Below are 13,367 nucleotides of genomic sequence, written 5' to 3' on the forward strand. Positions count from 1 at the left end.
ATATTCCTGACCTTTTCTTGGTGTGACAAATACCTTGAAGCCCAAAATCCCCAATCCTGCTGCTCCTGCCGAGGATCCCAGCCCCTGGGAAGGTTTTCTGTGCTGGTGGCCGTGGGTAACGTGTCCCTGGCCCTGTCTCTGCAGCGACGGGGACGGGCACCAGGATTCCCGGGATAACTGCCCCACAGTGCCCAACAGCTCCCAGCTGGACACGGACAACGACGGGCTGGGGGACGAGTGTGACGACGACGACGACGACGACGGGATCCCGGATCTGAGGCCCCCCGGCCCCGACAACTGCAGGCTGGTCCCCAACCCCGGCCAGGAGGACTCCGATGGTGAGGGATGGATCCGTGTGGGGGCTCCTTGGGGGTTCCTGGGGTCGCTGCGAGCTCTGGAATCTACAGGGATTTGGGTTTCCTCGGGACTGACTCGAGCCAGGCCTGTGGCACTTGGAGATCTCCTCAACCCCAGCATCAGGATCATGTTTGGGATCATGTTTGGGATCGTGTTTGGGATCGTGTTTGGGGTCAGGTTCTCTCTTCCAGACGTGTCTGTGGTTTGAGGGGTTTCTCTGCAGCTCCTCGGGGTGTCCCAGCTCTGAGCAGCTCCTGGTGCTGCCCGAGGCTGAGCAAACCCAGAGCAAAGGGCAGGAGCAGCTGCTCCAGGCTCGTTCCTTCTCCTCCTCCTCCTCGTGCCCAGGGGACGGCGTGGGGAACCTGTGTGAGGACGACTTCGACAGGGACATGGTGATCGACAGGATCGACGTCTGCCCCGAGAACGCCGAGGTGACGCTCACCGACTTCAGGGCCTTCCAGACCGTGGTGCTGGACCCCGAGGGGGACGCTCAGATCGACCCCAACTGGATCGTCCTCAACCAGGTAGGGGAGAGCTCCAGCTGGGAACAATCCTGGATGGTTTTTCCTAAAAGACTCCGCAGCCTCTGTGGTTCTGCAGTGCCCAAATCCCAGAGTCGCAGCCCTGGAGCAGCACAAGAGGGAATTTGGTGTGTCTGGAACTGCAGTAACGAGTCACAATTCCTCCTTCCAGGGCATGGAGATTGTCCAGACCATGAACAGCGATCCTGGCCTGGCAGTAGGTGAGGAATTTACCTTTTCCCACTGGAAAATCATCACTTGGCGCAGCTTTGATTGGCCACTGCTTAATGATCCATCCACTGTTCCCTGTAGTCTCAGAGTCCAGATTCCCCTTGGCAAAATCCATCTCCCCAGCTGGAAGAGATCCTATAAATAGATGCAGTCCTGGGTCTGTTTAGTCCTGGAATGCAGAGTCTCTGTTCTCCTGCCCCTGACAGGGTACACAGCCTTTAACGGGGTGGACTTCGAGGGCACCTTCCACGTCAACACGGCCACGGACGACGACTACGCCGGGTTCATATTCGGGTACCAGGACAGCTCCAGCTTCTACGTGGTCATGTGGAAGCAGATGGAGCAGACCTACTGGCAGGCAAACCCCTTCCGGGCAGTGGCAGAGCCTGGAATTCAGCTGAAGGTAAAGGAACTCCGGAGCAGGAATTCCTTGGTGGATTTTTGCCTTGACAGAAGCAGCTGTAGTGAATCCTTTCTGCACACACTGACCAGGCTCTGCTCTGTCCCAGGCAGTGAAATCCAAAACCGGCCCTGGGGAGTACCTCCGGAATTCCCTGTGGCACACGGGAGACACCACGGACCAGGTGAAGCTGCTCTGGAAAGACCCCCGGAATTCCGGCTGGAAGGACAAGACCTCCTACCGCTGGTTCCTGCAGCACCGGCCCCAGGTTGGCTACATCAGGTGAGGCTCTGCCCTCCCCTGCCCTCAGCTCCAGGCAGGACAATTCCCACTGGGAAAATCAGCCTCAGGGAATCCCAGAATGGGTTTGGGAGGGAACTCGTCCAGTTCCAACCTTGCCATGGGCAGGGATTCCACTATCCCAGGCTGCTCCAACCTGGCCTTGGACTCTCCCGGGGATGGAGCATCCAGGAGGCCTGGGGAGCTCCTGCTCAGTCCCTGCCCTGTTCCCCTCCAGGGCTCGGTTCTACGAAGGCCCTGAAGTCGTGGCAGACACCGGAGTTGTCCTGGACACCACCATGAGAGGGGGACGCCTTGGGGTCTTCTGCTTCTCTCAGGAGAACATCATCTGGTCCAACCTCCGTTACCGCTGCAACGGTGAGCTTGGCAAAGCAAACATGGAGTTCTTTCCCATTTTCCAGTTCACTTGGACACCTGCACAGCCACGGGAATGGGGCAGCAAACAGGAGCTGAGTCCATTTTCCCTGCTGTTCCTGCTCCTGATCTCTCTTTGCTTCGATCCTCAGACACCATCCCAGAGGACTACGAGATGTTCCGGGTCCAGCAGGACTAATCCCCGTGGAGTGTCCCTCCAGCCCAACCTGCTTCCCAAACCGTGCTCGCTGCTGCTCTGGAATCCTGCCCCAAGAACTGTCAGCACCTCCCACTGCGCCCTCACAGCCTCCAGCTCCTCTTCCCCAACAGCAAATCCCTTAAAACGCTACACAAATCCTCTGGGAAGGGCAGAGGTGGAGTCAGGGAGTGTGACCAGAAGCCTGAGCTGCTGCAAGCCCCAGCTCGCGGCCGTGCTGGAAGCTCCCTGCAGCAGCTGGGATGGTTGGAGGAAGTTTGGCGTGGATGATTCCCAGGAATCTTTCCCCTACTCCAAGGCTCCTGAGTGTGAATGTTGTTTTCCTTTTCGAGACCTGCTGCAAAGCAAACCCAGCATGAGTCTGAGAAGGACGCGCGGAGCAGCCTCGGTACAAGTTGCTCATTTTAATAAATAAAAAAGCACTTTAAGGAGAGTATCTTTGTTCTGGAATGTTGGATAATAAACACTTGGAATGTTGGATAATAAATTCTAGATGTCTCCTTGGTCACGTGTGTGTCCTTTCCCCTCTTCTGAAGCTTTTCCCTTGCAGATGTGGAAGGGAGGAACCCTCCAGGGCTGAGCTCGGTGGGGCTGAGAGAGCCCTGGGCTGCATTGGGAATTTCCTTGGAAGTGCCAATGCAAGGAGGCACCTTTTCCTCAAGAACCTCCCTCTCCCACCCATCTCCTGGGTGAGAGCTCCGCCTGTTCAAGGCCACGTGTAAAACCCTCTCAGCAGGCTCTGAAATTCTCATTTTTTCTTTCAAAATCCACCAACTCCCCCAGAATCCCCACCCCAGGGAGCCCCAAAGCTGAAGTGAAGCAGAGCTGCCACCAAGAGACCTCAGAACTCGGGGAGTGTTTCGGGGACAGTTTAAATTCAGACCTCACCATGTTTTAGAGCAGCTGCAGTTTCCTCCTGAAGAGTCCCCAGTTCAGTTTTCAACCAAAATAATCTGATTTTGCCGTTTCCTTATGGACACTGAACCCCCCCCCCAAACCAACAACAAATGAAACAGAAAAAGCCGAGCAGCCAGAGGCAAAAACATTTGAATTTTATTCCATTTCCTTTACAAAGAATGCAAAGATACAAAGACAGAAGCATTCACACACAAAAAAAAAAAGGGTGGGAAAGGATGTACACGGAGCTGAGCTGCGTTTTCACATCAGGCCTGGCTGCAAACACTTAAAGCCAACGTCAGTTTTCCACTTTACCCAGACAAAAACACAATAAATAAACCTTTGCTGGAGCAGGGACTTTTCCTGCATTTCTGTGCCCCTGCTGCTGCACCAAGCAGGGTTTGTTTGCATAAATCAGTGAAATCACACACAAATTGTCTGAATAGAAAAGGTTTTGCTTGTCCAGAGCAGCATTTTTGAGGCTGAAAATGCATCATTTTGGTTTTTTTCCCCAAGCTCAACACCCTCCACCAGGTCGGGTTCAGCTGCCACTGAGTCAGAGACTCTGCTGGGTTGGGTTGGATAAAATCAAAGCTCCCCTTCAGGAAACACCTTCATTCCCCCTTCCACAGGGAATCCGGTCAGGGATGGGGCTCCCAAAAGGTCAGGAAGAGCTCCAAGTTGTGTCTGATTCCTCCCCAAAACAACCCCCAGAGCCTCCTGCCCTGTTCTGTCTGGGTTTTACGGTGCCCCAGGGCTGGGGATGTGTCCAGGGGACGCTGCCCCACCCCGGCCCCTCCGACTGCGCCGCTGCTCCTGCCAGAACACTCAGGATCCAACAAGGTTTGGTTTAATGAGCCTTAAACCCCCCAAAACTTCACCCCACAAACATAACAGAACTCCAATATCCAACATCTCTGCAAGGGCGGAAACGTCACCTCTATCTCCTCATTTAATACCTTAAAAATTGCAAATTTGAGCCAAACTGAACCTTTTCCTCTCACAGGTGACATCAGACAGAAGCCAGGATATTTGGGAAGGGCTTTTCCTGCTGGACACACAGGAGAGATCTGGTTGAATTCCAAAAATTCCCTTTCTATGGCATAATTCAACTCAATTTCTATGAGCAAGTTCAAGCCCGATGGTTTTTCCTTCAGAAATTTTACAACTCCAGTGACAGAAACCATTCTTGGGTTTAGAATGGAGACAATCCCGGGGAATGTTCAAGCAGCCACATGGAGCAACCCCAGCTCTGTGTCTGGAATTATGGGCTGGAGGATTCTCCAGTGGCTCACCTGGACCAGGAGGTGCCATCAGGGTGGATTCCCCTGGGACTGTCCCTTGTCCCCTCAGGGGCTGGGACACCGGGCAGGGAGATCAAAGACCCCAAGACAGAACCACCCCATGTCCAACTCCCAGCTCCAAGGTGGCTCCATCCCAACTCACCAGCACACGGAATGAAGGAAAACACCAAAACTTGACCCAAAGGACGTTAAAATCCAACGATTTTAGGCCTGACCCGAAGCCACCAGCACGGCCGGTCCCTCAGAGCTGCCTGTCCCTGTCCCCAAGGCCACCACGGCTCCGGAGCGTTCGGACAACGCTCCCAGGCACGGGGTGGAAGTTCCACCTCCACATGGGGAGAACTTTCCATGGAGGTGGCAGAGCCTGGAACAGCTCCAGGGAGGCCCTGGGGACATCCCAAACCCACCTGGACACGCTCCTGTGTCCCTGCTCCGGGTGGGCAGGGGTTGCACTGGGGGATCTCCAGAGGGCCCTTCCAACCCCAGCTGTTCCGGGATCATGGGGTCCTTGGGGTGTCCTGGGATGAGGATCCCTGTGGGTTCCTTCCAACAAGGGATATTCCAGGATTGCAGGGCTGGAATTGTAGGATTCGAACTCAAACCTCTGCTCTTTACTCCCAAGATTAATTCCCACACGGCCCAGCTGCGTTTGGGATTCTCTCCCTTTTTTTCCCCACGCTTTCCCATCCCATCCCTCCACCCCCTGAAGAAAAGAGCCAGCGGATTTTACCCCTTTAGGCCTTTATTTTGATAAAATTGGTCAAGCCCACATAAGGCAACGCACACACGGCTCCGCCCGCCCCCCGCCCGCCCCGACCGCCTCGGAAAATAAATAACACAAACCAAGAGAGGACTCCATGTAGTGTTTGGCTTTGCAGTATAGAAATTCCACACAATGATTTTGTTGTGTTATTTTTTTTTTGTTGTTTTGTTTTGTTGGGTGTTTTTTTTTTCTCCTGTTTAAAAAGGTAAAAATGATTTATAATACACAGTCAGAATGTCGTGGTGCCCGCATAGAAAACCGACATGCAATCCATGCCTACACTGCGCCGTATAAATAAGATGCAACTCAAAATACAAAGAACAGGAACACTACAAAGTTTAATTCTAAGAGGGAGGGAGGTTTTTTGGGGTGGTTTTTTTTTTGTTGTTTTCCTGGTTGTTTTTTAAAAAGGACAGACACACGTAACAAAGGCTACCTGCGCTTTCACATTGCCATCACAGTGACGGGGGGGCCGTTGCTCCGAGGAATAAACGCGCTGGTTTTGGGGTTTCTCCCGAAAAAAACAGCCAAGGTCGGGATCTACGGGGGGAGGAGGGGCCTTCCTGCTTCCTTCGTGTCCAGAGGGGGTTTCCAGGGTCTTTCCTTAATTGTTGATCCAAGTTTTTAGGACCGAGAGTTCGGTTTTGAGGGAAATTTAAGTGGTTTTGGACATTCTCAGGAGCTGCTTTTAGGTGAACTTGGGGCAGCTTTTGCTCTTGGAATCATGGAACTGAGGTTGGGAAAGAGCCACTGAATCAGGGCTGCAAAAGAATCACTGAATCGAGGTGGGAAAAGAACCTGAATCAAGGCTGGAAAAGAATCACCAAATTAAGGGTGGAAGAGAATTATGGAATCAAGGTTGGAAAGGAACAACCAAACCAAGGCTGGAAAAGACCTCCAGGATCATCAAACCCAACCTCCTCTGAGCTGAAGGCTCATCCATGAGCGCTCTTAAAAATGGATTAACCAAAGAATTCATGAAACCTCCGAGGAGGTCGTGGAACACGCAAGGAACGAACAATTCCCGAACCGATTCCGCGGCTGTTTCTGGAAACGTTTTCCCCTCTTGAAAATGAAAATTAAGCCCAGGGGGCAGAGCCCAGCCCGGGCCGAGTGTGGGGGACAGGGGGCACAGGGGGGGCGGCTGGCAAGCGCTCCCTGCCATGCAGAAGCCGTGGGAGCCGGGCCCGGGTCACGCATGCGGCCGGTGCGGAGCCAGCGGGGCGGGAACGCCGAGGGAAAATCTATGTACAGGGAAAAGAGGGAAAAGAGGGAAAAGAGGGAAAAGAGCCTCCCTCCACCCCCCCCACAGCACCAGGGCTGGGTTTGCTTCTGGAAAAAAATCACAGTTTTGGATGCACCGAGGGTTTATTCCTGTTCTTCCCCATTGTATTGGCAAATGCAACAGTCTAGCTTGGGAATTTGGGAATGAATTCGTTATGGATATAAAAACACGGAGGGAGGGGGGGTCACTCAGCAGGGAGGGTGGGACAGTCACCCCTGGAGACACCAGACAGCTTCAACACCACTGAACTCAAACTCAGCAATAATAGCAATTAACATTATTTTCTCCTCGGGATTTTTTCTTGTTCTCCCTTTCTGCTCCCACCTGCAGGGAGGGAGCCCCACACAATGAGCACGGGAGTGCTGAACTTGAAATAAAAGCAGATTATTTGTGCTGGGAACACTTGGGGTCCGCTCCATGCTTTTCTCTGTGTTTGCTTCCAGATCAGCCTGATGCCACAAAAACTGGAATTTTAAGGAGAGAGAAGGGGGGGGGAATCCCTCTGGGGCAGTTCCCACGTGAAAGGCTCCCCTTGGGGAAGGGAAAGGCAGGAGCTGCTGGAATTCCTGGATCTCAAAGGGTCGGGATGAGAAGCAGCTTTTCCCTGCCCACAGCTGGAGCCCGTCCTGGCACACACAGCATTCCCACGGGGACATCCCAGCTCCTTCCCCCCTCCCAAGGGAGCAGAACCTGGATTTCTCTCAGCTGGATGGTCCCTCATTGTGACAGCTGCATCCAAGGTGTGTTATTTGAAATTAAGGCCATTTTCAAGGTCGACTTACAAGTGTAAGAAACAAAGAGCTCTTATTTACACACGGAGTTAAAAAACCGGGAAGGAGCCGGAGCCACAGCTCCCTGTCCGAGTCTCCAGTGAGGAATCTCAGCTCCTGCTCGGATGCTTCGCTCTGAAGTGACTCTGGTGTTAAAAAAATACATCACAGACAAGGATTGCCACATGCACGGGAGTCATTCCAACGGGAGAGCGACACGGAATTCCCACCGGAGCTACGGGAGCTGCACGAAGCGCTTTGGGCTCACACTGTACCTTCAGCAAAGGGCTCCGAGTCACCTGGGGCCCAAATTCCTCCTGGTTTTTCCAGGTTTCCTCCTGTTTGAGCTGCCTTTTATCCTCCTTAAACCGAAAAAGCGTGAGGGATCTGAAACAAGCAGCCACCAGGAGTGAGCGTGTCCTACCGGGCTCAAACCCTGCCAAAAAATCCCAAAACATTGCCAAGAGATGCGGGGAAACCTCTGGAGGGCATGGGGAAGGATAAAATAAAATAAAATAAAATAAAATAAAATAAAATAAAATAACCAAAAAAACCCCAAAAGACACAGGGAAGCCAAGAAAAAACTCCACATTTTTAGTGCAAATGGTCAACAAATGGCACGGAAGGTGAGCGGACGCCCCGGGATTGGGGAGATCCCGAGCCCGCTCCCGCTCAGCAGAGCAGGCAGGAATCTCAGCACGGCAGCCCACGGATTTCTGGAAGCACACAGAAACTTAGTATAACTCATTAGGAGCAGGAGAACTCAGGAGGGCAGTGAGAGGCCGTTAATTGCAGGAGGACTCTCATTAATTGCGGTGGAACTCGTTAAGAGCAGCCCAGCGCCGCTCCCGAGCAGGAAAAAGGAGAAGCTTCCTGGGATTGGGAGTGCTGGGGGTTGGGATTTCCTCGGAAGGGCTGAGAAAGGGACAGGTCTGGAGGCAAAAAGCAAATCCAGGTGGTGCAGAAGGGGTGGGAAGGGGAACTGTGGGGGAACAAACCACAGCTGGTGTGGACTGGGAACTGGAATGGGATTTTAGGGAGGGTGTGGGGAATGAAATCCACGTGGCTGCTCCCAATCCTGGGTGGAATGGAAGTGCTTCCCTCGCCAGGGGCAGCTCACCGTCGGGGGTCACATTTTTAATTAGTTAATAAGACTCCAAATCATGTTAATTCCTGATTAATTCCTGCCTTTTCCTGTGCTGGGAGATGCTGTCCCCGTGCAGATCCCAGTGGAATGAGGATGTTCCATCAGTGCCCTGGGCAGGGAATATCAGCCCCTTTAAATTCACTCATTCCCAGAAATCTGGGAACCGCCATCGATCCGGCCACAGAGAAACCCCCAGTTCCCAGTCTGAGGAACCTGGATGGGATCTTTCTAATTTGCAGCACAGAATATTCACCAGGGCCACCAGGAACAATCAATTCTCGATTTAATCCAACAGAATTTCGGAGGATTCAATCCTGGTCATTGTGTGGAGCAAGAGATTTTTTTCCCTCAGGTGAATGAAGGAATTTTTAAGTTCCAACCACTCTACTTTGCCTATTCCAAAGGAAAACATCTAAACTTGCCTTAGGCTCCCTTATTCCTGCTTAACATCTGTTTAAAATTCCAGTTAGTTTAAAAATACCTATATATATATAATATATATAATATATTTCTGGAATAAAACCACAAAAAAAATGTACTGTACAAGAGTTATGTAGAGTGCTTCCATTGGCTGTATGTAGTTGAGCTACTTTCCTAATATCCAAATATTTAAATAAAAAAAGAAAAAAAAAGAAATGACAACAACAACGACAAAAACAAAAAAGTCATAAATAAGTAACAGAATAAGTAATGAATAAGAATAAAAAAATTAAAAAATCATGATTCTACGAGCCTGGCATTGCTATGGAAATGCCCTTCCTGTTGCCCAGGAATCTCTCACAAAGTAAAAATTAGGATTATGCAGGTTAGTCTCTATTTTTTTTTAGCTGCTTTAAGATGTTCTGATCCTCTGTCTAATCAAGTAATGAATTATAGAACTTTCATGTGTGCTCAGAAATGCTCTCTATATATGTAGCCATATATAGAAATAGATATATATTACATATATATTTAAAAAAAAACCAAACAAACAAAACCAAACATAAAAAGCTTGGAAAAAAATAGTGTTTAAAGTGAATTTTTGGGATTGGTGGCCGGCGGCGGCTCCGCTTTGCCGGGATTGCTGGGAAAGGAGGGAGGGACAAGAGGTTGGGGACACACCTGGGGACACCTCGAGGGAGGAACAGTGTCACAAAGCACAGTCACAATTCCAGGGGGTGGCAATGCAGGGATTTGCTTCCCACTCCGGGAGAGAGGAGGGGGCACAGCCGGGGCTCGCCCCCCCAGCCCCACATTAATTTCGGTGTCGCCAGCATCTCCTGCCCTTCCTCAGCTGCCCAAACCCCTTCTCTAGTGCAAAGAGACACGGACAGCATCCCGCCGGGGCTTTGGTGGGGGAAAGGGGGGCTCTGGAGAGGAAAAGGCCAACGGAAAACTGGAAAACCGGGAAACTCCTTACTGCTGGACGGCAACGAGCGGCTCGGGGGTGACATCGCTGGGCGCCACGGGGACGGGGGCTCGGCAGCGCGGCAAGCTCAGAACAACAAGCTGTGGTTACTCATTGTACAGGGGGACACGGAGCAGCTGCTCCGGCTGATCCTCCGGGACGGATCCTCCGGGACGGATCCTCCGGGACGGATCCTCCGCAAGAGCCCGGCCGGAGTCACAGCCGGTCCATCCGGAACGTGTCCTCTGTGGCAGGGTCGGTGAGGACCATGTCGGGGTCGTTGAGCATGTGCAGTCCATCCAAGGTCAAAGGGTCAATTTTGAGTTCATCCAGAGGGAACTGGGAATCCGTGTCGAAGCTGACGTCCCCCACTCCCGCCAAGGAGCTGGTCAGTTCTTTTGATAAGCTGGGGGGGGATTCTCCTGTCACTGCGGGGAGAAGAACACACAGGGGGTCACTCGGACAAACACCGGTCTGGAAGTCATCAAACAGCTCCCAAAAACCCTGGGAACATTTATGGAGCTCTCAGGTAAATAACATCCATCCTCCTCCAGATTTCAGGCTCCTCTCAGCATCTCCAAACCACCAAATGCAACCCGAAATTCGTGTCTGGATGTTTGGTGTCACTCGAGTCCCTTTTCTCTCCCTCAGCTTTAGGAGGAATAACCTCCATTTCCAGCATTCCCACCAGCAATCCCTGGCTGCAGCCACAGTATCCCTGGGCAGAGATTGTTTCCAAAATCCTGCTGTGACCAGACTGGCCACCATATGTAACACTCCAACCCTTTGCTGGCCAGCTCGGGCTGAGCAGGGGAAGGAGTTTGGCTCTCACAGCTTCTCCTCGCTGTGGCAGAGGATCCACGGAATTCAGAGCCAGGGAAAGTCCATAGGAAAACTGGTGCTCTACCTGTGTGCTGGGATTCCAGGTGAGGGGGACACTGGGACACACCTGGACTGGCACCGTGGCTCAGGTGAACAAACCTCTCAACAGCAACAATCCCCTTTTCCTTTCTTGGCTCAACAGAGAGAAACCCCAAGGCCGGGATCATGCAATATCCTGAGCTGGGAGGGACTCACAAGGATCATGGAATGCAGCTCCTGGCCCTGCACCGACACCCCAACAATCCCGCCCTGTCCCAGAGTGGTGTCCAAAGGCTCCTGGAGCTCTGGAAGCCTCAGGGCCAGGACCATTCCCTGGGGAGCCTGGGCAGTGCCCAGCACCCTCAGGGGGAAAGAACCTTTCCCTGCTTTCCATCCCAACCCCCTGACACAGCTCCAGCTGCTCCCTGGGTCCTGTCCCTGCTCCCAGAGATCGGAGCTGCCCCACGGGAGGAGCTACAGAACCCACAGAGTCTCCCTCAGTCTCCTCCTGAGTGTCAAGACCTTTTCCCACCCCTGAATCCCAACTTTGGACACTCCAACAGCTTCAGATCTCCCGAGGTGCCCCAGGTGAGGAGCAGGACAACCTCTTCCCTCTGCCACCAACACCACAGGGCCCGGTGCCCCCGGTGCCCCCCTGGGAACGGCATTCCCAGGCCGGAGTTACCTGTCAGGATGATGTTGGGGATGTTGCCGTGGCTGGAGTAGTTGAGCTGCTGCGAGTCCTGCAGGCTGCCGTGGCTGCCCGTCAGTCCCATCATGGCAGCCTGGGAGTAGTTGAGGGTGGAGCAGGGGCTGTACAGGCTGTTGGAGCTGATGGCGTTCTCAATCATGTTGAACTGCTCCAGCTGCAGAGCAACACGGGAATTGTTAAATCCCAGCCTCGGGAAGGACAGCGGGGACAACGGACACGGCTCGAGGACGGGACGAGAGACAGGCAAACAAATTCATCTTTAGCTTTGGTGCTCAAAGAGGGGCTGTTGGCCCTGAGCTTCCCGGGATATTTCCTGCCCAATTCGGAGGAGGGGGAGGAGGATGCACAAATCAAACTGGGCCGTGGGAATCAGGAGAACGAAAGAAAAGGGAGGTTTTAAAGGAAAAGAAAGGGAGTTCAGGCTCGCTCTGAGGTCTCTGCCCACCAGAATTCCCTCTCTGGACACATTCCTGGTTTAAGTATTCCATAATTTAATGAATCCGTGCTCTGGTCGGCCAAACCAAGGGAGGCTCTGACTATTCCCAAATAAAACCAGCCATGGATTATTCCCAAACTCTGGAGTCAATCACCTACAACTGACTCCTTCCCAACTGCAATTCTAGCCACAAAAGTGGAGCTTGAAATATTTAATGATTTTAATTTTTCAATGTATTTCCATGATGTTTAATTTTAAATTTTTTTCGGTGTTTTAAATTTTGTCCAATTTATTTTCATTGTTTTAAAGATTTTGGTTTGTCATTTTAGAATTTAATTTCATTATTTTAATTTGCAAAATTTGCATTATTTTAAAAAATTCATTATTTTAAAAATTTCTTTTCATTATTTAAAAAATGTCTTTTCAAAGCTCATTCTCATTATTTTAAAATATATTTTCATTCTTTTTCCTTTCAAATTTTATTGCTTATCCCTTTTAAAGTTGTCATTACTTCTCCTTATTCCTTCTCCTTATTTTTCCTTCTTAAAATGAATTTTCATTATTTTAAAATTTCTTTTCAGTATTTTTCCTCTTTCAAATTTCATTATTTTTCCCTTTTAAAGCTCATTTCCATTTAAAAATTCTCACTATTTTTCCTCTTCCAAACTACCTTATTTTTCCTTTTTCAAGCTGATTTTCACTGCTTTAACATTTTCTTTTCACTCTTTTCCCTTTTCAAAGCTGCCTCACATTATTTTCACTTTTAAAAGCTTCATTATTATTATTATTTTTTAATTGCTTTCCCTTTTTTTTTTTTTTTTTTGGCAGAACATTTTAAACACCTACGTGGGAGTGGGAGGACAGAGAGTGAGGAGGGGGGAAAAACCAAACAAAACAAGAAACTGCTGAGTAACACAAACAAAAAGAAGGAAAACTCTACATGGACAGAACGGGGACGTGACAGAAAATTAACTGGGAATTAATTGGCATTAATTTGATGTGGGAGAGGCCGAGCCAGGCCCGAGATGAATTTGCTCACCTGGTGGGAGAGGGCATTAGCCTGCCTAGCTGTCATCTGCTGCTCATAATAGGAGTCCCCAAAAACACTGCCCAGCATGGAAGAATGCTGAAAACAAAACAGAGGCTTTATGGTGCAAAATCCCAAATTCCTCCCCCGGCTCTCCCGGCACTGGGAATTCCAGAGAAATCTGCACGGAGCAGGCGGGAATCGCCCGGGGCCCGCATGAGTCCTGCGGGGCACAGAGGATCCCACAGGATCCCAGGGGATTCACACGGAGCAGGCAGGAATCCCACAGAGCCCAGGGGATCCACACGGAGCAGGCAGGAATCCCACAGAGCCCAGGGGATCCACACGGAGCAGGAGGGAATCCCACAGGGCCCCGGGGAGCCACACGGAGCACGCGC

General features: G+C 51.2%; 2 protein-coding genes across 6 annotated transcripts in view; one reads left to right on the forward strand and one right to left on the reverse strand.

Annotated features, from left to right (window-relative positions):
* Nucleotides 1-2,888, forward strand: part of COMP (cartilage oligomeric matrix protein) — a 14,742-nt gene extending 11,854 nt beyond the window's left edge. The window contains exons 15-21 of one of the 2 annotated variants that reach the window (XM_017727519.1): nucleotides 145-338; nucleotides 703-881; nucleotides 1,051-1,099; nucleotides 1,316-1,512; nucleotides 1,619-1,791; nucleotides 2,027-2,166; nucleotides 2,316-2,888. In XM_017727519.1, the coding sequence (XP_017583008.1) occupies nucleotides 145-338; nucleotides 703-881; nucleotides 1,051-1,099; nucleotides 1,316-1,512; nucleotides 1,619-1,791; nucleotides 2,027-2,166; nucleotides 2,316-2,362 (979 nt within the window). In that variant the 3' untranslated portion in view covers nucleotides 2,363-2,888. The remainder of the gene's footprint in view (nucleotides 1-144; nucleotides 339-702; nucleotides 882-1,050; nucleotides 1,100-1,315; nucleotides 1,513-1,618; nucleotides 1,792-2,026; nucleotides 2,167-2,315) is intronic. The other variant, XM_008644984.2, reaches the window with a different exon arrangement.
* Nucleotides 2,889-5,493: 2,605 nt separating this feature from the next.
* CRTC1 (CREB regulated transcription coactivator 1) overlaps nucleotides 5,494-13,367 on the reverse strand; it is a 26,773-nt gene continuing 18,899 nt past the window's right edge. For 3 of the 4 annotated variants that reach the window (XM_008645006.2, XM_017727520.1, XM_017727522.1), the window contains 3 exons: nucleotides 12,982-13,068; nucleotides 11,480-11,660; nucleotides 5,494-10,361 (listed from right to left, as the gene is read on the reverse strand). In XM_008645006.2, the coding sequence (XP_008643228.2) occupies nucleotides 10,150-10,361; nucleotides 11,480-11,660; nucleotides 12,982-13,068 (480 nt within the window). In that variant the 3' untranslated portion in view covers nucleotides 5,494-10,149. The remainder of the gene's footprint in view (nucleotides 10,362-11,479; nucleotides 11,661-12,981; nucleotides 13,069-13,367) is intronic. The other variant, XM_017727521.1, reaches the window with a different exon arrangement.

The sequence above is a fragment of the Corvus brachyrhynchos genome, unplaced genomic scaffold (genome assembly GCF_000691975.1).
Source record: "Corvus brachyrhynchos isolate BGI_N302 unplaced genomic scaffold, ASM69197v1 scaffold212, whole genome shotgun sequence".
Lineage (NCBI taxonomy): Eukaryota > Metazoa > Chordata > Aves > Passeriformes > Corvidae > Corvus > Corvus brachyrhynchos.